At 43.7% G+C, this 27,551-nt stretch overlaps 2 protein-coding genes across 2 annotated transcripts in view; one reads left to right on the forward strand and one right to left on the reverse strand.

The window, feature by feature from the left end:
• The window catches only part of PRPF40A (pre-mRNA processing factor 40 homolog A), a 32,974-nt gene extending 14,383 nt beyond the window's left edge, over positions 1-18,591 (reverse strand). The window contains exons 1-9 of the mRNA XM_081006335.1: positions 17,775-18,591; positions 15,296-15,433; positions 12,171-12,251; positions 9,566-9,596; positions 8,290-8,312; positions 3,235-3,312; positions 3,027-3,137; positions 2,532-2,652; positions 1,883-1,907 (exon numbers count right to left, since the gene is read on the reverse strand). Coding sequence (XP_080862461.1) covers positions 1,883-1,907; positions 2,532-2,652; positions 3,027-3,137; positions 3,235-3,312; positions 8,290-8,312; positions 9,566-9,596; positions 12,171-12,251; positions 15,296-15,433; positions 17,775-18,185 — 1,019 coding nt within the window. The 5' untranslated portion in view covers positions 18,186-18,591. The remainder of the gene's footprint in view (positions 1-1,882; positions 1,908-2,531; positions 2,653-3,026; positions 3,138-3,234; positions 3,313-8,289; positions 8,313-9,565; positions 9,597-12,170; positions 12,252-15,295; positions 15,434-17,774) is intronic.
• A 381-nt stretch (positions 18,592-18,972) lies between these two features.
• ARL6IP6 (ARF like GTPase 6 interacting protein 6) lies at positions 18,973-24,203 on the forward strand. Its single transcript, XM_081009363.1, has 4 exons — positions 18,973-19,342; positions 20,060-20,113; positions 21,876-22,008; positions 22,792-24,203. The coding sequence occupies exons 1-4, from the start codon at positions 19,033-19,035 to the stop codon at positions 22,883-22,885; spliced, it is 591 nt and encodes a 196-aa protein (XP_080865489.1). The 5' UTR covers positions 18,973-19,032; the 3' UTR covers positions 22,886-24,203.
• The last annotated feature ends 3,348 nt before the right edge of the window (positions 24,204-27,551 follow it).

Below are 27,551 nucleotides of genomic sequence, written 5' to 3' on the forward strand. Positions count from 1 at the left end.
AACCTTCTTACTGGATTGTGGTTTATGTCTTTAATTATATATTTATAATACATACTTTCATTTTAAAAATTCAAGGAGCATAGAATCAGCATAAAAATAACATTAAAAACATCATTAAATCTTCTAGAGTGCAATTGGCCAGCCTAAACAACATAGTTTTCAGGAAAAGCATGAATGGAAGGATAGTTCCTGCCAGCTCTCTACTGGTAGAGTTCCGTAAGGTAGGGTCTGATGTATATGGCTTTCAGATTACTGGTTCCAACTGTCCAATGTAAACTTACACATTATGAAAAAAACTGCAGACTTCTAGGTTTGCAGAATGCAGTGCTGAAGACTAATAGTTAGCTTAATTTGCCATGCTAATTAAAAAAAGCCAGTTCTGCAATTTGTTTGAAAGAAAAGGCGAAGTGAACAACTATGTCCATCTGTTCCCAAATCCCCCTCCTCTATTAGGTAATGTATATGTTTCACTCTTAAGCAGTATGTGGACCGAGAACTCCCAGAAGTGCAAGCTGGATTTCGAAGGGGCAGAGGAACCAGAGACCAAATTGCAAACATGCACTGGATTATGGAGAAAGCTAGAGTTCCAGAAAAACATCTACTTCTGCTTCATTGACTACGCAAAAGCATTTGACTGTGTTGATCACAGCAAACTATGGCAAGTTCTTAAAGAAATGGGAGTGCCTGATCACCTCATCTTTCTCCTGAGAAACCTCTATGTGAGACAAGAAGCTATAGTTAGAACTGGATATGGAACAACTGATTGGTTCAAAAGTGGGAAAGACGTATGACAAGGCTGTATATTGTCTCCCTGCTTATTTAACTTATATGCAGAATTCATCATGTGAAAGGCTGGACTGGATGAATGGCAGAAAGTGAGGAGGAATTGAAGAACCTTATAATGAGGGTGAAAGAGGAGAGCGCAAAATATGGTCTGAAGCTCAAGATCAAAAAAACTAAGATCAGGGTCACTGGTCCCATCACCTCCTGGCAAATAGAAGGGGAAGAAATGGAGGCAGTGAGAGATTTTACTTTCTTGGGCTCCATGATCACTGCAGATGGTGACAGCAGTCACAAAATTAAAAGACGCCTGCTTCTTGGGAGAAAAGCAATGACAAACCAAGGCAGCATCTTAAAAAGCAGAGGCATCACCTTGCCGACAAAGGTCTGTATAGTTAAAAGCTATGGTTTTCCCATTAGTGATGTATGGAAGTGAGAGATGGACCATAAAGAAGGCTGATTGCTGAAGAATTGATGCTTTTGAATTCTGGCGCTGGAGGAGACTCTTGAGAGTCCCATGGACTGCAAGAAGATCAAACCTATCCATTCTGAAGGAAATAAGCCCTGAGTGCTCACTAGAAGGACAAATCCTGAAGCTGAGGCTCCAATACTTTGGCCACCTCATGAGAAGAGAAGACTCCCTGGAAAAGACCCTGATGCTGGGAAAGATTGAGGGCGCAAGGAGAAGGGGACGACAGAGGATGAGATCGTTGGACAGTGTTCTCGAAGCTACCAACATGAGTTTGACCAAATTGCGGGAGGCAGTGGAAGACAGGAGTGCCTGGGCTGCTCTGGTCCATGGGGTCACGAAGAGTCGGACATGACTAAATGACTAAACAACAATATGTTTCAGTACTAAGAAATACTCAGGAGATTCTGAAATAAAATGTCTGTTTAAGGCAACAACAACCACCCCCCACCCCCCAATATTGGCAATAATGCATGTGGAGGCAGCCGAGCAGAGGAAGGTGAAGTTTAGTGTGCAAGTGGAAGTCTGTTCTACCCACAAACAGCTAGTGTAAATATAGTTGTATTGATACCACCCTTCTTTTAAAATCCCAGCTCATAGAATTTTTCTCGAGTAAAATATTTTCAAACATACCTGTTTTCTTCAGCTTTAATCATTGCTGCACAAAAGAAATAAATTGTTGTCAGATTTATTTATAAGTTGAATAAAAGTGCATATTAGAAGATAAAGTATGTTAAGACAAGTACTAAACTGATCCAAATGCAATAAATTGTATCAAAATATTGATCTGCAAAGTAAGACTGTGGCATCTGCGTGGAACTTGGGAATAGAGGCAACAATTCTCTCACTTAAAAATTACTGAAGGAAGCTACTACTACTGGGTGACAGCTGCTCTTTCAAGTGATTCCACAATAGCTATTGTGGTCAATTATGTTATTTTCGTCTTTGTCCATGACAGCTTAGCCAACATATTCTCTTTTCCTCCCCCAATAAAGACATTTATTAGATTAGGGACAGTTTCATTATATAACAGCATCCAATCCTGACTTCAATGACTAGAGTTATCTCTGCTACCCAGAGAATACGGTGTATGCCAGGATTGCAACCTTTGGCTCTCCAGAAGTTGTGGCATGACAACATCCACCATCATTTTGGCCATGATGGTTGTGGTTGATGGAAGCTGAACAACATCAGGAAGGCCACAGGTTAGCCAAGCCCTGGATTATACCCAATAGGTGCTAGCTATAAATCAAGACAGAAAAAAAGGTCCCACAAAATTTACCTTCAAGATCTTCAAGTTCCTTGGGTTTTGCCCAGCGTGACTCTTTTGTTTGGGAATTGTAGTAGTAAGGCTTTCCAGAATCAGACTTATATTCCTTCCACGGACATTTTGACAACATTTGCTAGAGAACAGAATGTTTAGAAAAAACGTTTTAAAAATCATTCTGTAATATGACACGCCATATATTAAAAATGCCTATAAAATCAAAGGAGAGGCATGCAAAGCCATATCAAAAGAAACAAAGGACAAAATATAAAGGGCTGCACGTGAAATACCATGCCTGTAATGGAGCTTTTGGGGCACCCTCTTCCCACTGCAGCCCCTCAAAAAGCTAATCCTGAAGTTTAGGGAACTCTCCAGAGTAGGATTCAATGTGGCACGAATGGCTGCAGCTGGAAAGGAAAACTGGCACACACTCCAGCGATAAAAGGCATTTTATACTCACTGAAAACATGGTCAATTAAATAGGCACTCTTCTCAATTTGTTTATTTTACCTCTGCAGGTGTTTTGAGATCATCTGGTTTCTCCCAGGTAGACTGCTTTGTTTCAGTATTATAGTAGTATGTTCTTCCATCTGGTGACTTATGCTCTGACCACATAGATTTCTATGAAAAACAAAGCTTCGTATCAATAAATTCTGCAACATGTCTAGGAAGTGCAAGACAAAGTGCCACAAAAATGTCTACAGGGGTAAATTGATACCTGTTTCGAAGGTTCCTCATTAGCAGAGCTGTTGGCCGGGGTGACTTGCTGCACTGAACAAACTACTGGAGGCGTAGGCTAAATATTAAAGAGGAAAGCACACTTCTGAAGAAAATACAGCAGCTTACTTTTTCTTTAAAACAATGTAAGATTGCAAACAGAAGAATACACAGCTATAAGTACAGCATACCCCCAATCTGTAAAATGGTCCCATTCGGATGCAATGCTAAGCCATGCATGATTCATTAATTCTGGGCTTCACTACTAGGAGTGGCATTAGCATTCCCAACCAGTGTCAGAGGACTCACGCCAGAATAACTGCAAAGGTGAAGTCCAGGCAAAACTCATCTGCACCTGAAATCTGTAGTCAGGTGAAGCAGACGTCTTCTGGATCTTGTGGGAAGTGATAGCTACCAACTCTACAAAGACCACCACTATCTAGCACTCCTGTTCCTCAGTCTGCAGTCCTAGCTGCCCTCTCCAAGTCTCCTGCTCACAAGATGCCACTACATCTCCAGGAGCAGTCTGTGATAAGAACATACAAAGAGACTGCTTGATCAGGTCAATGGGAAGCTTAGAATGCTGCAGGTATGGTGGCATCCAATGACAGCTCCTTCCAGGGGAGTTCACCTCCTCCAGAACACACCATCTCCCCACTTTCCAGACTCATAAGCTCTGAAGATATAGCACCTGTCTTTTCAGAATTCAGCTTTAATTTACTAGTCCATAGCCATTACCGCCTCCAAGCACCAGCCTAGCCCTTCAACCTCCTCTCCCAATTCACCACCTGGCCCAGGGCAGGGCCTGACAGGCCTCACAGGGACGGTTGCTGTCACTGCTGCTGCGGCCCAGGGGGATCCAGAGGGGCGCAGAGTTCTTTTTAAAATGTTTTAAAATGTTCCTTTTCCTTTTCCTTTTATTTTTTGTATATGCGGGGACGGGGATGGGGGTGGGATGGATGTTTAGTTGGGAATTTGTTTGATTTTAATGGATTTGTAATTTTTATAGTTTTTCATTTGTATTGTTTTTTGTTTTCTGGGTTTTTTTATTGTTTTAAGGTCTTATTTTGTTCTTAAGGGGATGGCCAGGGCTGCCGGGGAGTGGGTCCCAGCCAACAAAATGGCTGGGGTATGTTCCACAGAGGGGGATGCGCTGGGACAACCGATCTCAGTGATCACGGGTAGGAGGAGGAGTTACGCTAAGACCAGACCATGTCATTACAGAGGAGGCAGGTTTAGTCGTTGTCTGAGGACTATCCCTGCCTCCGGGTCTGGTCCTGTCCGGACGGATACTAGAATCAGCAAGGGATACCCACATAGCCTGAAGGTGCTGCTGTGCAATGCCAGGTCAATGATTCATAAGACCACTGCCATCCATGACTTGATCATGGATGGAGGATTTGACCTGGCTTGTGTAACAGAGACTTGGTTGGATGAAGCAGATGGGCCTGTTCTTGCTGCTGCTTGTCCACCAGGTTTCTCTTACGCACAGCAACCCAGGCCTTGTGGGCGGGGAGGGGGGGTTGCAGTGATTTTTAGGAAGTCATTAGTTTGCACCAGGCGTCCTATTAGGAAGACCCAGTTCTCTGAGTGCATGTTCTGGAAGTTGGGCAATAGGGGCAGTACAGGATTCCTTTTGGTGTACCGACCTCCCCGCTGCACCAAGGATTCCCTGCCCGAGCTGCTTCAGGTTGTGGCGGATGTTCTCCTGGAGACACCTAGTTTGGTTGTCCTAGGGGATTTTAATATCCATGCCGACACGACCTTACAAGGGGCCGCTCGGGACTTCGTGGAAAGCATGGCCTCCATGGGGCTGTCCCTGAATAAGTTTGGCCCAACCCATAGCCACGGACATGCCTTGGACCTGGTGTTTACCTCCATGGATGTTGGTGTTCTGACACTAAGTAAAAGCGAAACAAAAGAAGTGCCATGGTCAGACCACTTCCTGGTGCAACTTGACTTCTCCGCGACCCTTCCCCTCTGCAGGGAGGTGGGACCGATTCGGATGGTCCGCCCCCGCCACTTAATGGATCCAAATGGTTTCCAGAGAGCGGTAGGGGATGCTTTATCCCATGTTGATGGCCTTTCAGCTGATTCCCTGGTGGCCCGCTGGAATGTGGAGTTAACCAGGGCTATTGACTGTTTGGCTCCGAAGCGCCCTCTCCGATTGCATGGAGCCCGGACAGCCCCGTGGTTTTCCACGGATCTGAGGGCAATGAAACAATCGTTGAGACGGCTAGAGCGCCGGTGGCGGATGACCCATTCTGAAGCTGACCGGACACAGGTTAGAGCTCAGTGTCGAGCCTACCAAGTGGCGGTAGCGACGGCGAAGAAGGCTTTCTTCGCCGCCTCTATTGCATCTGCAGAAAACAGCAGCAGGAGACTTTTTCAGGTGGTCCGCAATTTAGCGGAACCACCTGCTACATCGGGGCCCAGTACGGGCCACATGATCTCCTGCAATGATTTTGCAAAGTTTTTTGCAGATAAAGTCGCTCAGATTCGGGAAGAGGTAGACGCCACCGTGGGAGCAGGGCCGGGGCGGGAGAGTGCTAGAGTCCTGTCTAGTCAAATTGCGTGGAATCAATTCCAATCTGTTACCTCCGAGGATGTGGACAGGCTGCTTGGACGAGTGAAACCAACCACCTGTCTCCTTGATCCTTGCCCATCCTGGCTTATAAAAGCTAGCCGGGAAGGGCTGGGCGATGGGCTTCGTGGGGTGGTGAATGCTTCCCTCCGTGAGGGAGCCTTCCCAGACCCGCTGAAAGAGGCGGTTATTAAACCGCTTCTTAAAAAACCATCTTTAGATGCGGCCACGATGGCCAACTATCGCCCAGTCTCAAATCTTCCATTCTTGGGCAAGGTGATTGAGCGAGTGGTTGCTGAACAACTCCAGGCACGCCTGGAAGAAGCGGACCATTTGGATCCCTTCCAATCGGGATTCAGGCCTCATCATGGGACTGAAACTGCCTTGGTCGCACTGGTTGATGATCTCCGGCGGGCTAGGGACAAAGGTGAGAGCTGTTTCCTAGTTCTGCTGGATCTCTCAGCGGCGTTTGATACCATCGACCATAACATCCTTCTGGACCGTCTTGAGGGGCTGGGAGCTGGGGGCACTGTCATACAGTGGTTCCGCTCCTTCCTCCTGGGCCGTGTTCAGAAAGTGGTGGTGGGGGATGAGTGTTCAGACCCCTGGGCTCTCACTTGTGGGGTGCCTCAGGGTTCTGTCCTCTCCCCCATGCTTTTCAACATCTACATGCAGCCGCTGGGAGAGATCATCAGGGGGTTTGGGCTGGGTGTTCATCAGTATGCAGATGATACCCAGCTCTACCTTTCTTTCAAATCAGAACCAGTGAAGGCGGTGACAGTCCTGTGTGAGTGTCTGGAGGCGGTTGGAGGATGGATGGCGGCAAACAGATTGAGATTGAATCCTGACAAGACAGAAGTACTGTTTCTGGGGGACAGGAGGCGGGCAGGTGTGGGGGATTCCCTGGTCCTGAATGGGGTAACCGTGCCCTTGAAGGACCAGGTGAGCAGCCTGGGAGTCATTTTGGACTCACAGCTGTCCATGGAGGCACAGGTTAAATCCGTGTCCAGGGCAGCTGTGTACCAGCTCCATCTGGTACGTAGGCTGAGACCCTATCTGCCCGCGGACTGCCTCGCCAGAGTGGTGCATGCTCTGGTTATCTCCCGCTTGGACTACTGCAATGCGCTCTACGTGGGGCTACCTTTGAAGGTGACCCGGAAACTACAACTAATCCAGAATGCAGCAGCCAGACTGGTGACTGGGAGCGGCCGCCGAGACCATATAACACCGGTCTTGAAAGACCTACATTGGCTCCCAGTACGTTTCCGAGCACAATTCAAAGTGTTGGTGCTGACCTTTAAAGCCCTAAACGGCCTCGGTCCAGTATACCTGAAGGAGCGTCTCCACCTCCATCGTTCTACCCGGACACTGAGGTCCAGCACCGAGGGCCTTCTGGCGGTTCCCTCACTGCGAGAAGCCAAGTTACAGGGAACCAGGCAGAGGGCCTTCTCGGTAGTGGCGCCCTCCCTGTGGAACGCCCTCCCACCAGATGTCAAAGAGAACAACAACTACCAGACTTTTAGAAGACATCTGAAGGCAGCCCTGTTTAGGGAAGCTTTTAATGTTTGATGTAACATAGTATTTTAATATTCTTTTGGAAGCCGCCCAGAGTGGCTGGGGAAACCCAGCCAGATGGGCGGGGTATAAATAATAAATTATTATTATTATTATTATTATATTCAGAGGAAACACAGAGACAGAGCTCCCAGCAGTTTCAGAAAGATGCTAAAAACCTCCCCCACCATACCAAGTAACAGTTCAAAAGCATCTGTTTCTGTTCTCAGCAAGGTGTCTCACGAACATATTATGAGTTCTTTAAGAGCACATTATAGATACAGGTGAACCGATTGTCATTGTGTACTTGGACTTTCAAAAAGGTTTCAACAAGATACCTCACCAAAGCTTTCTGAATAAGCTTAGATGTCATGGATTTAGAAGAGATCTCTTCTTGTGGATCACATATTGTTTAGTAGCAGGAAGCAGAAAGTAGAAATAAATGGGCAGTTCTATGAATGGAAGGAGTCCCCTATGGGCTGATTTTGGGAGCTGTGCTTTCAAAACTAGTTTGTTAGCATCTAGAGTAAATGATGAGTAGTGAGGTGGCCAAGTTGCTAAATTGCTGATAACATTAAATTGTTCAGGGTCATTAAAAAAGAGAAGTTGTGAGGAGCTCCAAAAGGACCTCTCCAAAGAAAGTGAACTTTTGGGAGCAAATAAAATGTATTTCATTCATGTACGTGTTTCAGATGAGCTGACATAAAAGTCAACCATGTTGTTGTATTTTATGCACATACACTCTTGTTATGCATACATGTGGATGTTTGGAAGGTATGTAAAGGAACCCAGGCATCCAACGCACAGGGCAAGGTGCAATCTCGCCTTAGCATGGAAGGGAGAAAAATCATGGAAACTGGACAAAGTTTAATACATGAAATTATTAAATTGCCCAAGCAACAAAAGTTCCTTGCTTACCTGAGTTCCTGGGGGGGCTAAACCTATGAAATATAAAATGATAAACCACATTTCAGCACAACCAGAACAATCCACACCTCCACATTTGCTTTTAATGTGACTCAAAGACTTTAAGACCACATGAAAACATACATGTTAAATTTTACAAGTGACTTACAATTAACCATTTCAAGCAGACTGTATTATGAATTTACATTCTGGCAATGAGCAGATAGTAGATGCAGCCAGTCACTTCTTGTTATAAAAGCTTTCCCCCTGAAGCTCACTGAATATTTCAAGAATCTCTCAGTTACTCCTGCCTATTCACTTTGAGCTTCAAACGAATAATTTTCTCAGAACAGGAAGGCCAGAATCTGAAATGAATGCTCAAAATCTAATGATCCACAATGTTGACAACGATGAAGATCTAACTGTCATGTTCACAGTTTTATGCAAGAGTCACTATATTCAACTCCAGCACGTTCCAGAGACAATACTCACATGCTAAAACTGTGACCTGTAACGAAACATTGTAACATGCAATGCTCCTGTTCAGTGTTCCAGTCATAGACAGCCATGTCTCCCTACATGATATTCCCATTTGATTTCCCATCAATCAGTCAGCATTACATGGCCTGTGGGTAAGCTCAGAGCTTATAAGGATATTTCTGGGGTTCCCACTTTTTGGGGTTCCCACTTTGCCAAAAGTGTTATTTTTTAACTTTTTTGTGCTTCTGTAAACTTCAGGGTTCCCAAGCCTAGTGAAATTTCCCTCTTGTGCATGTAAATGTTTTAGGTATGCAAGGATGCCACACTCACTCTCTGGAAATAAGAGGGAAAGATGCTGGTGAAATTCTCCATTGGTAAATGAACAAACTATTTCAATTTCAAGTCATAGTGTGAGGTGCATCATACTTCAATCCCAGATGAATCCTTCCGCAAAAAAATCCTACCTCCTTGTCAACAGAGTGGGAAGCACCTCAGTGTTTTAGTTCATTGAGAATTAGTAAATAGGAAGAAGGCATATTTTCAAATTATCCTTACATACAGGCATTTGTGCATGTTTGGCATGTGCACCATTTTCGGCACCACAAAGGGGCAGAATGGGGGTGGAAGGCTCACTTATGGCCCGCTGACACGTTTGGTACCTCAGAATGGAACCCCCACATAAAAGAGGAGTTGCCTGTAACTGAATAAACTCTTAATTTTAACCCACATTATTATTAACAAACTTCTTTTTAGTTTTGAACCTTTTCTGATTAAATTGTTAAATAAATAGTGAATTCCTTTTACATACCAATTTGAGAATCCATACTGTTTACTCCTGGCTGTAGGGGAAAAAAAAAGTTAAAACTTACACGATGTATTACATGCTAACGTGAGCAAATTCAACTATAGGAGCTTGGTAGCAGTTACTGTTTTATAGACAGAAATCACTCTTGGAACGTAAAATATTAACAAGACAGCATCTCCCTCTCTCACACACTCTCGTCCCACTGAGGACTTAAACCCAGTACTACATTATGACATTGCCCTGTAATGCCTACCCCCTGGTAAACAACCACCAACCTTATTTTGCCACCACAACCAGTGAGTAACATATCACAGCTTTGCAAAATGAAGTAATGGTAGTGAAGAACAAGGGATGATGAAGCTTTTCCATTTTAAAGAAGTTAGGATCCTATGTGCAACTTTAAGAATCCACCCCAGCCTTTTTCCTCTGCCTGCCTGTATTTCTTTCTGCCTCCCCCTCCCAACTTCGGTAGGTCACTCACACGTGGAGAAGTGAAGAGAGGTAGTGGAGCAATGGAGGTGTCCCTGCAAGCCCTCTCCCACTTGTCAGCCAGTAGGAAAGCCCCCTTGCCAGCCAACAGCCAATGAGAAAATACAGAGACTGAGGAAGGCACTACAAACAAGGTAATACTGGGAATTTGATAAGGTAGTTTTTGCTTTGAAACCTAACCCCTGCTTAAGAAGCAACTCTGCTATGTGGGTGGTGACCATTTTAGGCACATCCAATTGACACACGATCGCCGATGAGTGTGTGTGGTGTGGTGTAATGGAGCACACTTATCCGTGCTCCACCAATGTGTGCAAGGGCTGGGAACGAACCCTCTGCACGAAATGGTTGCTGCCTGTATATAAAGCTACACATCACACTATCAAAGCAGCCCTACTAGTCATGTTTTTGATAGCGCTTCCAATATGATTTTCAAATGTCTGCTACGACATGCCTCATTCTCCTGGATGCTAAAAAGGAGCTATGAGAAAGATGAAGCCGACACTAAACATGGCTAGATAATGCAATTCGTTAACAGGTGCTTGGTGAACCATATTATTGTTCTGCCAACCGCTAAACTTGGAAAATCTTCAAAGGACTGTTTCAAAAGATTGAACCAATTAATCTTGAAATTGAAATCCTATGAGTTGCTCTCTGTTATTCCAATTAATTACTGTGAAGGTGATGCAACAGTATAGCAACACTATGTTAGTCAAGTGAGAGGTGATGAATTTTTTTTTATGATAATTTGACCTAACCAGAAAAAAGCCTTTAGATTTATACTATAAATATGCCATAGCTAAACAAATTTCCCGAGGGAGCCTTGTCCTTAAATGTTCAGCAGCACAATCGGGTGGCAAGGCTCATGACATCACCAGGCCTTTCACATCACCTCACATTATTTCAAGAATCCTTCAATACAGGACTATCTGCTCGGGTAAGTTGTCACATAATAAAATTTGATTTATTTTGTTTTTCTAACAGGGGGGAAGGGGCTGGGGGGGAAGAGAATGGAGAAGTCATTTTGTGTGCCACTTTTGTTTTGCCACTTATCTTTTAGCATTTGCTGCTTTAAGCATAGCTCTGATGCTGTAAAAATATTCCCTGGGTCCCTGAAGCTGCTATTCAGGTGTTTTAGGAAGCTTTACTTATTCTGAATGCATGAAACTGAATTATGAAGACATAACATATAGTTTAGCACTAGACATCTCTCCCGTCTTCTCCACCTCTGATACAGTTTCAAGACTATGGCAGAATCCAGTACCTTTTAAAATTAACCAGAGTTTGTTGTTACATTTGATAAGAAAAACTGTAGTTTATTTAAACTATTGTTTACTTAATCTTTAAAGTTTACTGTTTTACCATTGAAGAGTGGGCTATTGTAAGCAATGTGCACAATAGGTTACTTAGAATGACCCTTGAGGCTGTTGTACTGCCAACAGCCCTAAGCAGCATGGCTATTTGTCAGTGATGATGGGAGTTGCACTCTACCATCCCTGCACTAGAATAACAAAGTATAGCTTAGTGAGAAGGGAGAGTCTGTGACAGAAAGAAGTCCAGAATCAGGAGGAGAGGAGGGAGGCCAAGAGGCAGAGATGTCAGGCTGTTGAAGAAGCCAGGGTGCCTCCCTGTCCTGCTACTACAAGTTCTCCTCCCCTGGGTCTCCCAGGACCAGAAGACATATGAAGAGAGAGCAGCAGTGACAGGCATGTCAGCATAGTCTCAGAATGCTTGGGAAGGACCTGGGAGAGATGATTTAGGCAGCTGTGGGAAGGCAGGGACTTTCAGCCTCTACAACTGCCTCGCAGGGACAAGATCTACTGAGAAGAATTGCTGTGCTCATCAGGCCTAGCGCTCCTGAACAGACATTTCTGCTAATAAAGAGTTAACTTCACTTACTCTGGGTGCTTTATTCCCGACAACTGCTCCTGACATTAAGTAGGAAATAAATCACACACTCCTGTACCTTATAATAAGAATAAGCCATTAACATAACCCCCCCATAACAACATAGCTGGAAAATTATTCAAACAGGTGAAAAAATATGCATTGTATGTTAGGTTAAAAATAAAATACAGTTAGTCAACGGTTTAAAATCACAAAATATAGATTTAATAATTACCGGTCCTGTAGGCTGCATGGGAGCATGAGACATATGGGGTGCCATCATCCCAGGCATCACTGATTGCATCATTCCAGGCATCTACAATAAAAGTATCATTATAGTACGTGTTTACAAGTTAATACAAATTGCTACATATGTAACTTTTTATGCTAATAGAAATAGTGTTTAATCCTGCTCAAACATAAATAAATTGGGGCATAACAAAGAAATATAACTATGTAAAGTGCTTTATACTCCTAACAAAATATTTATCCAATAGCTTAATGGTTTTCCGGGTACAAAATTTTAAGGTCTTACGTGATCAGAGGAATTTCTGTGGGCATGGGATTATTAGCTAGAGGGCCAACAAATAAGGGCAAGATTTTTCAGCTACTCATAGTGGTCTGTCAAATGGGTACCCAAAGCAAAAGATAAAGGAAGTGAAGTTTCAGGGTGGAGGGGAAAGCAGAAAGGTTCTCTCAAGAATACAGGGCTCCCAAAACTCAGTGTTTTAATATTAAATAACCCAAAATATTAGCACTATTCATGAAACACTGTAGGAATGGGGCCCAAATCAATTAAGCATCTAATTCCAGTTCCCAAACCCAATCCATGTGACTTATGTAAACTCTAATAATCTTGAGGGCTCATTTACCTCATCTATGAACAGAGGATAATACCTGAAGAACTTGTCTCACAGGGCTGGAGTAAGAGTTATGCTTGCAAAGATGTTCCAAGATGAAGAGTACTATAAAGTTTAAGAATTATGACTGCAGGGTTCAAAAACATGAACTGTTAAAAAAAGCTGAGAAAAGCATGCAACAGGGATGCAAACTACCGTAGCTGCTTAAAACCACAACACTGCCCTTGTTCCTGAAAGCATCATAAATATGCTGAAGGGGGCTATTCTTCACATTGGGACGTTGCAAGGCAACAGTTATGTGGGGGTCTAGCAAAAGCCATTCAAGGCAGAGACCCAATGCAGTTACTATGAAGAATTAATCTGTTTGTGTATGCACATGATATTTTAACTGGAAATGAATTTTGTAGAAAAGCTAGAAGTTTTATTTCCGATTTTTTTCATCAGCCCTTATTGGGGGACTGCAACAAGTGGATGACAACAAGAGCAGTGGACTTTACATATGCGTGTAATGTATTCAATTGGCCATATTCAGCCAATTTGATTGGCAAGCCCCACAAAAAGTTCTTGGGAAATCACCCCCCACTATAAAGTGACAGTCCCTGGAGGATTGGCCAAGTGACCCCATTCCCATGTATCTTCAGGGAGCATCAGGTTACTGCTCCCTCTTACCTTCCATCTTGTGTGGAGGGAGAGGTATTTGGTAGGGCTACTGCTCCACCCTCAATCCACAAGGTTTTCTTGGAAGCGTGAGGAAGAGAAGAAAGAATGGGAGTGGCCCTCCCATTCCCCACCATCCTGTAGAAGCAGGAGAAGAAAGGAGTCTTGCCCCACTGCTGCTTCCAAATAATTGTGTTCCATGCTAGAGATGCTCCCTAAAAGCTTCTATCCAAGTAGCTTTTGAAACAAAGGATTTCTTAATTCAGAGATGCCAGATTAATAGCCTCCAGGACACAAGCTGTATGCTTCCCACATTAACAGAACTTGATAAATCCAGTTTGTTCTGATCCTGGTGAGCCACAAAAACTCCATGTTTATCCAATATATGATGGGCCACAATACATGGTTATAAAGCCTGTTAACTGTGTTTTTAACAGCCCTGCTTTAACTACTTTGAGGCAACATTAATTTTATGGGTTATGCACACAATTTTCAAGTTCAGGGTCACTATAAACCAAGGGCAGAAGAAAGTGAATTCTATCATCAGTAGGAACAAGCTGTTATTTAAATTAAGGGAAAAGGTCCAATGGAATATGACAAAATACTGTGGGTACATTCCCAGTGGAACTATGGGTATTTGCCCCCAAAAGCAACAAGGAGAGAGGTTCTAAACAAACAGATAAAAGTTCATGGGAGGGCAGACGTGGGAGTCTAAACAGATGGATAGCCACACTCTTAAGATACAAAACTCCTATATTCTGGATACCAAACCACATTCTGACCTACTTAAAAACAATTGTTTCTAATAATTTACCTCTAAAATACACACCGAAAGATAGAAATTTTACTGACACTATTAACCAAGGGAAAGTTGACCAGCAAAGCTTCACTGGAGAATACAAAGCTTTTGTAGTAAAAATCACCGTTGAAAGTGAGCAATTACAGAAAATAACACTCACTGCCCAAATTACTTTGCATGTCTTTCCTTCTCCTCTTTAGTTCTTGTTTACGCTACCCTACAAGCATCTGAACTAAAAAGCTGTCACACTGTTCATAATCTGGAAGCATGCCACCCACAAATCTGATCTATGAACTGCATGCTAGGACAGGGTTCCCTTTATTCGCCTTCAACTAGGACATCAGGGAAGAAATATTTGGAAGCTGCTGGCTTTACTGAAAAGGCATCTGACAGCCGGGGGGGCGGCAATCCTAAGCAGAGTAAAGTCTTCTTTAACTATCGTCAGAAGTGGGATTTCTCCCAATGATGGAGAAGCAGAGAAGCAAATGCTAGACAGAGTTTAATATTTCTGATTCTTCTAGATAACCATGGAAGAGACAAATGAAATGCTACAACCTCTACAATTGAGAGAACAGGGAAAGTAAAGTGCTGAGAGAAAGGGCTCAACTGCTCACTGGCCATACCTCTCACGGATTCTCAAGGAGAACACAGGATATATGCTCGTCACTCTGATCATATAAGGGCTAAACTCCTTCACTTCACAGCACAAAGGCCCCATAACTATAAATATTCAGGAACTCCTATAAAAGGCATTACAGTGGTAGGGTTCTGTCTTCTTTTTGACCTACTGGTTACATGAATTAAAATATGTCTCAACTGAGAAGAAGTGATTTGTCTACTTGCAAGACAACTTTCAATTCAATGAAGTCAATAATGTGTTTTTTCCAAAAAGAAAAGAAAAGGTAGTTTAAAAACTGTAGTGATGTGAAGCTCAGAGTAATCAACACCTACTGAGTTACGGAAAACCCTAAAATGGATTAAAATTCATGCTTCAAAATGCACCTTTTAAGACGCTATTAACAAAACCAACAAAAACCAACTTACCTGTCCCATTTGTGGCCCTCCCATAGGGGGCATCATTTGAGGCATCATTCCATGAGAGACTGGAGGCATATTGGGTGGCCTTTGGCCCATAGGATGCATTCCCATGGGAGGGTAGTGAGGCATACCCGGATGTCCCATCTGAAAAAACAATATTCGTGACAGATCAAGATTCCAAGATAATAAACACAATGGAAATAACCTCTCTGGGTTCCAAGTCAGGTCATTTAGGTATTGTTGTCTGCTATAATAAAGTTATGGCCTCACATGTTGTTTGCTTCCATGAAATTCTCGGATTCATCAATATATTTCTTCTTAAGTTTTCTAACGTGAAAGTAGATTACTCTCAACCTATAATATTCCAATCCACTGGTTTTTAATGCTTTCCAGAGTTTCCACAAAAGCAAACCCCAAACTTTTGATTCTTTGCAGCATTACCCTATAGAGTAACTTAGAACATTGAGTTATAGAGCTATATAGTTATAGAGCTATAGAGTATAGCTTAGAACATTGTGTGAGATATAAAAATGCTCTTTCATGAACAGGACTTCCCCAATTTTTGAAAAAGGTTTGTATTTAATATGGACTCCAACAAATGAAACTGGGTGTAGATGCCCTGATCCAATCAGGAAAAACTACCACCTCTCCCCACTATCATTCACAGAAGTCTTTATTGTATAAAAATCTCTTTCATTAACAGTAGGATTCCCGTGGATCCAACCAAGTATCCTCCCTATCTGCTAGGCTTTTATGAATTTTAATTTATTTATAATGTTAAAGTATTGTAGAAAGCTTAAACATTGACTCAGCCTCGATAAAAACAGAAATAGCAATCTGATTACCAAGAATGTCCTGATATTTTTATCACATTTAGAGATGTTACTGAAGAACAGCCTTAAGCTCCAATCCTCACTGTATTAATATAAAGGCCAACTGAAGGATATGCCACCTGCACTTAAGTAGTGCATGGCAAGTCATGATGGATACTCAATGTCTCCTGCATCCAACCACAATTGGATGAGGGCTGCATGTTTGATAGAATTGCAGTTTTTAACTTCCTAAAGGAACTCAAGCAGTATTGTTTAAAAAACTAAATAGAATTAAATACAACTACTAAAAACAGCATATTATTGGATTACTTCCCACATTATGTGTCTAACATGTATACACCTATTTGCCATTCAGGCCATTACCCTGTAATGGGCAAAAAAGAACAACATAAAATATGAAACTATCCTGACAATCATGAGCATATTATTTTCAACTTACTGTATTGGCAAGTGAGCACTACCAATTACCTAAATTTATGATACCTCCGTGGGATGCGGGTGGCGCTGTGGGTTAAACCACAGAGCCTAGGACCTGCCGATCGAAAGGTCGGTGGTTCGAATCCCCGCGGCGGGGTGAGCTCCCATCGCTCGGTCCCAGCTCCTGCCAACCTAGCAGTTCGAAAGCACCCCAAAAAGTGCAAGTAGATAAATAGGGACCGCTCTCCAGCGGGAAGGTAAACGGCGTTTCCGTGTGCTGCGCTGGTTCGCCAGCTGCGGCTTAGTCATGCTGGCCACGTGACCCGGAAGCTGTCTGCGGACAAGCGCCGGCTCCTGGCCTCTTGAGCGAGATGAGCGCACAACCCTAGAGTCGGTCACGACTGGACCTGATGGTCAGGGGTACCTTTACCTTACCTTTATGATACCTCCACGTACAAGAGGTTCCCTGCTACAGAACTTTATCTTCCAACTCCTGGAGCAGTGGGCTATAATGGAGGGGAAGATGAGGCATAGGAGGGGACAAATCTTGCCAGCATGCCCCCACTCCCCTCTCATGATTGTCTTCAGACACTAAACTGAATACCTGATTGGGCCTTGCTCAACCATTCTTCATATGTACAGACTTGCAACTAAATTTTTTGTTAAAAACAGCCATTTTCTACCTTAGAGGCCCAACGCCAAATTTACATATTACCATCACCAAACAAAAAGTTACCCTTTTCTCTCATTTTATGAGCACACATTGCATCCAGCTACTTGAAAAGCACAAGGTTAATCAAAGTATGAATCTACTTAATACATAACTTGATAAGCAGCTTGCTGGTAACGAAGTAGCCCAAAACTTGAACAAAAGGACTTCGGACATGATGTGCTTAAGAGATCAAGATAGGACAAGACGTCTGTGCAGAAAAAGCTCCATTATTAGAAACCGATTATGTTAGAAGCATGAAGTACACTCTTTTTTCTTTTTTGGGGGATGTGTGTAGGGCGTGGGAAACAGAGAAGGGCGATTATGCCGGACTGCAAGTTGCCCCGGACCTCTTATAACAACTACCCATCTCCATATTCCACTCAGGTTAGACCAGAACCGTACCCTATTCTTCGACTTCAGAGTTTGAGGATCACGCTGAAAGCGCTCAGAATGAACGCGCGACGGGTAACTCCACGCGGGAGTTAACGCAGCGGGAAAAACAAGTCACAACCATTCCACTCACCATGAGGGGCTCTCGGCCCATACCGCCACCGCCGCCTCCTCCACCGCCGCCGCCGCCACCTGGTCGCATCGAAGGATTGAGGAGGCTCCCGCCGCCGCCGCCGCCGCCACCTCCGCACCTGCCCAGCAGCCTCCCCCGGAGCGGCTGGCGGGAAGACGGGCCGAAGGGCAGGAGGGGTTCGGGCTCCCCTCGAGGCGGGAGGAGGGGAGCCAAGAGGCTGACGGGCTTCCCGGCCGGCCAATCCGGGCGGCCTCCCATGCGGCTGCTCTTGGGCGACTGCTCCGGGCCGGGAGCCCCCACGGGCCGCACTCCCTCGCCGGGGTTGAGCTGCATGAGGGGAGGCGGCTTGGGCAGGGAGAAAGGGAGCGGCTGAGGGGAGGCCGCGGCGGCCGCCGAGTCCCCGCCTGACATCGCCTCCCCTGGACCGGGCCCGGCTCCGGCGAGCCTGCCCTCCCGGCTGCGGGGTGTCTAAGCGGAACCGTTAGCGGAGGAGCGAACGGGAAGAGGAAGGAGGGGCAGGGGGCGGCGGCCGCCCTGCGGGGCAATGGGAGAAAAGGGGTTCCGTCGAAAGTCAGGCTCACCGACACGTAAGGAGGAGCGCCCTGCGCGCGCGGCTGGGCCGGAACAAAAAACTCACTCCAGGCCGGGTTGTGGGGAGAATTGAGGGCCGCCGCCGCCGCCTCCCGCTCTTCCTCCCCTCAGCGGGAGGCAAAAAGCAAAGCGGGGGGCGAAGGGGGAAAGAAAAAAGAAGCGCGCGTGGGGTCAGGGCTTATCCAACGGAAGGGCCTGAGGAGGATGGAAACTACAGAGTGGGAGCAGAGAGGGACGTGCGCGCAAAGGATACTGGGAAAATGGGCTCCCGCGAGCCGAGATCGGGGGCGTGGCTACGGAAAGCCAAGAGGTCCCTCAGCTGAACTGGAAGGGCGGGCGGAGGGCGCGAGACAGCGAAGGCGTTTGGCTTGCTTCCTCGCTCGGTCCCTTTAAGAGGCCCTGAGCAGTTTAATCCGTTGAGCAAGCGAGGCGGTGGGGTGGCAGGTGCGAGAGAGAGAGAGAGACACAGACAGACAGACAGACAGAAGAGGGCGGGGCTCCCGATGCGTTCTTCCGGCGTGGGCAATTTCTCGGTCCCACCCCTTTCGGGAGATAGATACGCTTCCGGTTTAGAGCCAGTCGCGTGGGGGGCTGGGAGCGGACCGCTTTGACTGGGCGACGCCGCGGCGGCCGTTTCGCGCGCGAGAACTTCGAAAGCGCCGTTGCCATGGCAGTGCGCTACCGGAACACCGTGGTCCGTTACGGCCGCGCGGGGCCCCCCGGCACTCCGTGGCCGCCGGAGCGAGGGGAGGTAGCGCGGAACCTCCAGGCGGAGCTTGAGGAGGAGGAGGAAGGCGGCGGCAAAGGAGAGCTGCTGGGCGGCCTCGGGAGAAGCCCCGTGTCCCGGGCTACCCTGGCCCCGCTGCCGGACGGGGCGGCTCGCCGGTGGCCGAGCAGGGCCTTCTCCGTGCTGTGCTGCCTCCTGGCCGTGTCCTTGCTGGCTTTCCTGCTGGCCATCGCTTGCCTGGTACTGAGAGGTGAGGAAAGGGCGAGGAGAAGCGGCAGGAGACGCCTCAATGCATGGGATACCGCTTGCTAGGCCTAGCGCCTTCCCAGCAGCCATAGAATCGTAGGGAAGGGACCGTGAGGGTAATCTAGCCCAACCCCAACCCTGCAATGCAGGAATTTCAAGGAAGGCATCCATAGTGATCCGTAAAGGTAAAGGGACCCTTGACCATTAGGTCCAGTTGTGACCGACTGTGGGGTTGCGGTGCTCATCTCGCTTTATTGGCTGAGGGAGCCGGCGTACAGCTTCCGGGTCATGTGGCCAGCATGACTAAGCTGCTTCTGGCGAACCAGAGCAGCGCATGGAAACGCCGTTTACCTTCCTGCTGGAGAGGTACCTATTTATCTACTTGCACTTTGAGGTGCTTTTGAACTGCTAGGTTGGCGGGAGCAGGGACCGAGCAACGGGAGCTCACCCCATTGCGGGGATTCAAACCTCTGACCTTCTGATCGGCAAGTCCTAGGCTCTGTGGTTTAAGCCACAGTGCCACCCGCATACTTCTGCTTAAAAACCTGTGGCACACTTTAACAGGCATTTGAATTCTAACTGATTTTTTTAATGCAACAAAATGATTGTCTAGTCGTGCGGCAGAAGAAAAAATGCTTGGGTGTGCCACTTGCTAGAGAACAATTTCTACCCAGAATTGCTTTGCCTTACAACTTTAATTGTTTGCTGTTTCTGCCAACAGATTTGCGATCTGAAAAAGGGAAGACCGATGAGAATATAGAAACAAGCATTTTAGGTAAGCTGCTCATGTCGCTTTATTTTGGAATAATGGCTGTTCATTTTAGGCTTTGTTTATTGGCTAATAGGGCTGGGCGATGTATCAGTATCTTGTCCAAAATTGATTTGAACCGAAAGAGGGACACGACAGGGATGCCCCCTATCACCACTTTTATTTATAACAGTATTGTAAACATTAATACCTTTAAGGAAAGATGAAGAAATAAAGGGCATAAACCTTGAAACATAGTGTTTTAAAGTAAAAGCATTTGCGGATGATGTATTTATAACAACTGAAACACCAATAGAAAATATTCAGTAAGCATTAATAAAAATGAAAGAATTTGGCGATGTATCAGGATTTGAATAAAGACAAGTCAAAGTTATTAACAAAAAATATGGGGGAGAAAGATAGAAATGAGTTAAGAGAGAACAACAGGATTAAAACTAGAAAACAAGGTAAATTATTTAGGGGTATGGATTACAAATAAAAACACGGATTTATTTAATGACAATTACGTTAAAAATGGAAGGAAATTAAAGGGAATATAGAAAAATGGAACAAATTAAAATTATCATTAGGGGGGGGAGTTTCAATGATTAAAATGGTGATATTACAAAAAATCCTATTTTTATTTCAAACTATCCCAATAATAATTGGGACAAAGTATTTCATAAGCTGGCAAAGAGACCTTGACAATTTCATATGGCAGGGGAAGAAAGCCAGAATAAAATCAGAAATAATGATGGGATCAAAAGAAAGTTGGGGATTTGCAGTCCTAGACTTAAGAAGATATTTCGAAGCAGCGTGCTGGAACTGGTTGAAAAAGTGGATATTATTAAAAGATGCTGAAGTTTTAAAGTTAGAAGGTTGCGACAAAATATATGGTTGGCACGGATATCTATTTTATGGGAAGATACAACTACATAAAGGATTCATTTAGTAAGAAAGGCCCCATTTGAGGTATGGGAGAGAACGAAAGAGAGAATTACAGAAAAAACCCCATGGTGGATCTCTCCACTAGAGGCAACCTCGACACTAAAAAATAATATAAAAACTATCTGGCCAACATATAGATAATTAGCAGAAGAAACAAATGGAAACACTAAATAAAAAAATTATGAAGAACTCAAAACAATGGGAATAAATTGGCTAGAATATTTCCAATTAAAGGCAACGTATGAGAAAGATATAAAAACTAGGGGATTTGAAAACAAAATTTCAAAATTTGAAAGAGAGGTACTACACGGTAATCAAAAAACACTTTAAAAAATGTACAGATTGTTAGAAAAAGTACCTTCAGATCAAGAGGTACAAGGAGAGAACATGCTAAAGTGGGAACGGGACCTAGGCTATACAATCGATTTAGAAGACTGGAAAAAAAATATTGGGGGAAATATAAACTTTACAGTCTGCAATTCATTCAGGGAGAACTACATGAAGATCCACAACAGATGGTATTTGGCTCCAGATAGATTATGAATAGAGCGAACAGTAACAACTCAATGGATGATTACTTTCCATAGATCAGACACAAAAATGCTAGTTTTGTTCTAACCATAATGGAAATTACAACATTCTGCACACATATAATGCAAACATGTTCCACTCAATATACTTAATTCTGAGTAAACATTCGTAGGGTTGTATTGTAATTGTCATTTTCCTAGTTTACTTTTATTCCGGATTTGATCTTTATTCTACAGTGGAGTTGATGCATCTCTCCTGTGGCCAAATTAAAATTGTATTCCAGGTTTTCACTTTGTTTCTCTTCCCTAAGGATTTTGGAGTCTGCTTGTTCTATCCTTGATGAGTGGACTTTCATGTTGCAGTTTTTCTTGGACAGTGACCTATTTTGATTCCTTTGAACCGGGAATGTTTCCTCCTACTCCACTCTCACCTGCACGATTCAAGTGAGTTCCTTCTTCGTAAGACTGAAATACGACCAGATACGGGGCTTAGTAAACCACTATAATAGATATGTAAGGAACAGCTTGTTACTAAATATGCTGGTGCTGTTACAACTTCATATTCGAGGAAACAAATTTATGCCAACTAGTGTTGGACTAGTCACCGGGACAGAGTCCACGGTGACTAGCTAGAGTACAATACTTCTATGTTTTTAGTTGAGAAATGCAATATTACCATAAACTGTTATACGTGATAGGATGTAAAATAGGTTTAATTTGTTATGTTGTATGTTAAGGACAGTTTTGTTGCCTTGTATTCACAAAATACAAAGAATGTGTTCTTTCTGAGACTTCATATTAAACAATTTTACAAGTTAGCCAGCAGGGTGTGTCCTATCATAAGTTTTCATATCTTATATAAAGTCCTTTTACCTTTACTTTAGTATTCCTGAAACAATTTTAAGTCAAGGTAAAAAATAATTAAATCCATGATCTACAATATATACAGTGAACAACCCCCCCCCCCAAATTACCAATATTTATTGCTTTCTGTATGTAGAATATTTTGAATATACTCCCATTTCTCTGTGTTTTTGCTGTTTGTGGGAGTTTTATTGAAGGGAATTGGTAATAATCTGCTATACTTTGACTTCTTCAGGCTTTCTATTGTGGTAATGAAATAATTTTCCATTTTTGGAATAGGACTATGACTAGGATTAAAAAGTTTTAATTTTAGCTTTTGTACTGTTCTTGTTACTTACATACTGGTTTTCTGCTTTTTTTCAGGCGAATGACTGGGCACTCCTTTCACATGGGCTATAGTATGGCCATACTGAATGGAATAGTGGCAGCTCTTGCCCTAGTATGGTGTCTCCTTTAGTCTGTACTGAGAACTTTCTCATAGAGAGACAGCTTTCTAGACAACGCTTGAAGCTGCCTTCACACAAACAAACCATCCATGTGTTCAGTATACTTGCCTCAATCTCTGTTTTAATATGCTTTCTCCAAAATGATGCCAAATGTTTTAGGAAGCAGCTGGAGGCATTTCTAAAACAAATCAATGGGTGGAGACAGATTAATAAGGAAAGGAGGTGTACACAAAATGTCCGGCTGCATGAAATGATTGCAGCATTTTCAAAAGACTTCGTGAGGCAACCACTTCATGAGAATTAGCTCAGGATTGTTGCTGATAAAATGCTCAAAATAGCCACTGGATTAATAATAATTGCCATTATTCTATTATACCATTCAGTGAACTTTCAGGTTTGGTTTTGACATGCTGCATACTTAGCAACAAAATTGGGGGGGGGGAGGTTTGAATCACATCAGTTGTGCTCATTCGATTTCAGAGGATTTACACTTACTTAATTTCATTTGGGAGAAGGGGACAGCAGCGTAAGGAGAGATCCTGCAATTTCACTCAATTTCCACTATGGGACTTACTTTGTTCCTAGACTTAAAAGGACAGGGTTTGTAGATTGGAAAAAAAAGGTTTACATACAGAACATAAATTCAGTGCAAATAAACTTGCTAACCACCTTAATTCTTATCTCTTGGGCAGAGCCCTACGGGGGGGGGGGATGTTAGCAAGTTTTTTTGCCTTGGGTGAAACCTCTAGCGGGGCATAGTTGAGTCCCCCAGCCTTTGTGTATGCATATGCAAGTGCACATGGGAGTGCCAAACTCTACCCTTTGACCCAGGTGAAATAAAGCCTAGTTTTGCCCTGCTGTGGGGTCATTGAAGGGCTAGGACAGCTATATGTGTGTCAAAGACCTAGAAGACAAAATCACATAGCTTCTTTCTTGCAGGCTGATCCCTAATTTACAAGTCTCAACTCTCAGCTTCGCTCGCTCCCTCATGCCGCTAAGAAAGAGGGGCTTCCCATTTGACAGGCATCAGTTCAGGACCAGCTGTCAAGCTGTAACAATGTTACATAATACTTTTATTAGGAGTGCTGGGGGGGGATTTCAATTAGAAGTATGTGTAGATTGTGTCACTTGATAGCTAAGAAAGCACTGCTTTAATTTTCACTACCTCCAAGTGTTGGGTCAAAATTCTGACTACACCAATATTGTATTAATGCGGCTGTAATGTGTTTTGTCCCTGTTCTCAGTTTAGTTTCTTTCTGTTCTCAGTGAGACTGGCTGCAAAAGTGTGTAGTGCTAAAATAAACTATGGCTTAGTGTTATGTGTATTAACCTTGGATTCATGGGCTCCTTTCTGTTGTCCACCTGTTGCAGCCACAAGGAGAAGATCAGAAACTTCTGCTTCTGTTTCAACTAACAATTATTTATTGGCCTGGTTCTGATAATCTTAGATAGATACAGTGGTGCCCCGCAAGACGAATGCCTCGCAAGACGAAAAACTCGCTAGACGAAAGGGTTTAGCGATTTTTGAGTCGTTCCGCAAGACGAATTTCCCTATGGGCTTGCTTCGCAAGACGAAACGTCTTGCGAGTTCTTGCGAGTTTATTTCCTTTTTCTTAAAGCCGCTAAGCCGCTAATAGCCATGCTTCACAAGACGAAAAAACCGCAAGACGAAGAGACTCGCGGAACGGATTAATTTAGTCTTGCGAGGCACCACTGTAAAACTTTATTCGCATCAGCTGATGGCCATAGCAAAGGTTCTGATAATCGTATATTGAGTTAAATAAGTTCAGTATGAATAAGGCTTGTGAGCATGCACATAACCCCTTCGTAACGGGTGTGAAAACCCCAGGAACTCCTCAGTTTACTTTTATTTCTCATTTCATCCAAATTGGGAAACAGCTTAGGAACAAGACAGAATATGAAACCGACATCAAACTGGATTCCTGCCTTGTTCCATTAACCATAGTTTTCTGATTAGGTTGAAATTCACTGGCACAAAGGGAAGATTTATTGTCCCTATACATCTACTGTGTTTGAACTTAGAGAAACTTTTGTTGGACTTCAAACCCTGGTTTACAGTTCTTACTTGTTTCCAGAAATCATAGTTAAGATTAACCACAGTTTGAAGGGTCAGATGTGACAAACCATAGTTAATGGAAAGCAGAAGTGAAAGTTTCACATCTTCTCACAGCGACAGCAGGGGAAGTACTGAGGCCAGAGGCTCTTGCATGTAAAACTGAACCATATTTTAACACTGTCCAAACAGAACTGTATATTTTGCTTGTTACACTTTTAAAACAGCAGGGCTGTTCTCTTATAGCTTACTATCAGTGCTTTTTCTGGGGGTACTCAGGGGACGCAGTACCGGCACCTTTCTTTTTCTCCAAGTGTTAAAAGTGTGGCACTTCCTGTAACAACCTCATGGTGAGTACCGGCACCTTTTTTTTCCTTAAAAAAAGAAGCAGCACTGATTACAATATGTATAGTATTAAAATGAGTACTAGGGTAACAAATTAAAATATTCTAATTATAATGAAAACCTGATAAAGTATGCAAATAGGCAAATAATTAATTGACTAGATTTTTTAATGTATGGCTTTGAACCAAAGAATACACATCCTGCTATTTTCCCTCTGTAGAACTTTGTTGTCTTTTCCATGCATTTCTGAGATTGGGGGTCCTTTTGAATGGAGTGTGCTGCACCATCAGAAGGCTGCATTTGGGAAGGGAGAGTGGGCAGGCAACATACGCATTCATTCAGATCATTTGGGGTGGGATTGTAGCTGATGCTGTGCCTGCAGGGTTGCATGGGTGCAACGGGACTTGCCTATCCTTGCCTGCTGTGCATCCCCCAAATCTTCTCTGGAGAGCTTCCCATCCTTCTAGATGTGGTTTTGAGGGTTATGGGGAGGGGGCTGAAGCTCCTTGTGCCAATGGACCTGCAGTGTCGGATACAGCCCTTTGGGTCCAAGGCAAAGTATAATATAAACACATGTTCCTTTTAAATATAGAATATAATAATTGCCTTTTTTTAACTGGAAATGGATATTTGTACCGAACTCATTTTGTCCATGCAGTATTTTTTTGCGTCACAAAACCCCCCATTGTTTTTGTAAATTGTTTACTGCAAATAAACTAATCTTGTTTACTATTAGTGGTGTTTGGTCATTTATTCTGCTTTTGGTGATGTTAGATCATTTATCTTTTATTCTGTTACTAAATTTTGTTACCAGTCACATCATGCCTTGCCCCTCTTGAATGAATATTATTGCTCACCTTAATATGTACATGTAGTTCTAAGTAGTAGCTAGTAGAAACACCTATGTGTGATAGCTGTTGTGCAGCAGTCCTTCCCTTGTCCTTCTCTGAACTGTCCTTCACCAATAGACGGGACCCCACTTACCAATAAAAGCATGCAAAACTGCACACATGGGGAACTGCAAAGTTACATTGGTATATGTATAGGGCAGGGACTGCTAACCTTTTGGGCCTGTGGATGTGTCTACAAAACAGAGAAACTTGTGGGCATCATGCACACACCACAACCTAGTCTATTGGCTACAATAGAATGCTTCTTTCAAAACTTATTTCAGCCACAGGACCAACCCTGGTATTGGACCTCTTCTCGCAGTTGCCCAGCTTGGGGAATGGAGGGAGCTAGCCTGTGTAATACCACAAACCCATGTGCTTTTAACACACAAGGGGGTTCATTCAAACCCCACTACTGCTAATGACTTTCTGACTACTAACCACACAGCTTTTTTATTGAATGCCTGCCCACTCCCCAGTTAAGCAGTTTGTTCAAATGGATTATAGGAAAAAACGGGGAGGAATTGGCAGTATGCAGCTCAAAATAGATCTAAATCAATGTACTATTGGTATAACTTGCACTATACTTAATCCAAGCTCACATTGCAAACTTAATCTCAACGGTTTGGCAATGGCAGCTTCAGGCAACAGTTGCAGGCTGTCCTCAGCCCCACCCCTTTTAACCTGGTGAAGAAATTATTTTATTAATAAAATAAAGAGCATAAGGAAATATTGTTACAGTAGGGTGAAAACAGCATAAGATTGGGCATTATCATTGAACATCTAGATGTTCTGAAAACATTACAAAAATATTTCTCTCCCCACCCTATAAACCTTATAGGCTGGTTTAGATGTATTCTTTTGTAATAAGTTGGCTTGATCATTGTTACTATGGACCAAAAACCACAGCTTTTTAGAAAAGGATTCTTGGCCCATTAAATAGGTTAAACTGACAGATGGTGGCTGAGTTGCATGGTTGAGGTTGGATTTAAACCTGCATCTCCTGGGTCCTAGTTGGACAAAATTGTACCACATTGGTTATTCATCACTCAAGTCTCCCAAAGTAATCACTAAAACTGGTAGCCATTTCATATTGACTGCTGAAATGTTTCCAGGTTCCCTAAGTATTTAAACCAGATTGCTCCGTCCCTTTGGGTTGCAACAAGACCCAAGTGCAGCCAGAATATATGGGATGTTGTGGAAGAGGGCTTAGCACTACAGTGGTACCTCGGGTTAAGTACTTAATTCGTTCTGGAGGTCTGTTCTTAACCTGAAGCTGTTCTTAACCTGAAGCACCACTTTAGCTAATGGGGCCTCCCACTGCTGCTGCGCCGCCGCCACCCGATTTCTGTTCTCATCCTGAAGCAA

Source organism: Podarcis pityusensis (genome assembly GCF_964106645.2).
Source record: "Podarcis pityusensis genome assembly, chromosome: 1".
Taxonomy (NCBI): domain Eukaryota; kingdom Metazoa; phylum Chordata; class Lepidosauria; order Squamata; family Lacertidae; genus Podarcis; species Podarcis pityusensis.

What these genes read in the sequence shown, in the direction of transcription:
- ARL6IP6 (XM_081009363.1), top strand. Translation starts at nt 19,033, where the DNA reads ATGGCAGTGCGCTACCGGAACACCGTGGTCCGTTACGGCCGCGCGGGG. An exon ending in CGCTTGCCTGGTACTGAGAG is followed by an intron (nt 19,343 to 20,059) that starts GTGAGGAAAGGG and finishes TTCTGCCAACAG; the next exon opens with ATTTGCGATCTGAAAAAGGG. An exon ending in CTCTCACCTGCACGATTCAA is followed by an intron (nt 22,009 to 22,791) that starts GTGAGTTCCTTC and finishes GCTTTTTTTCAG; the next exon opens with GCGAATGACTGGGCACTCCT.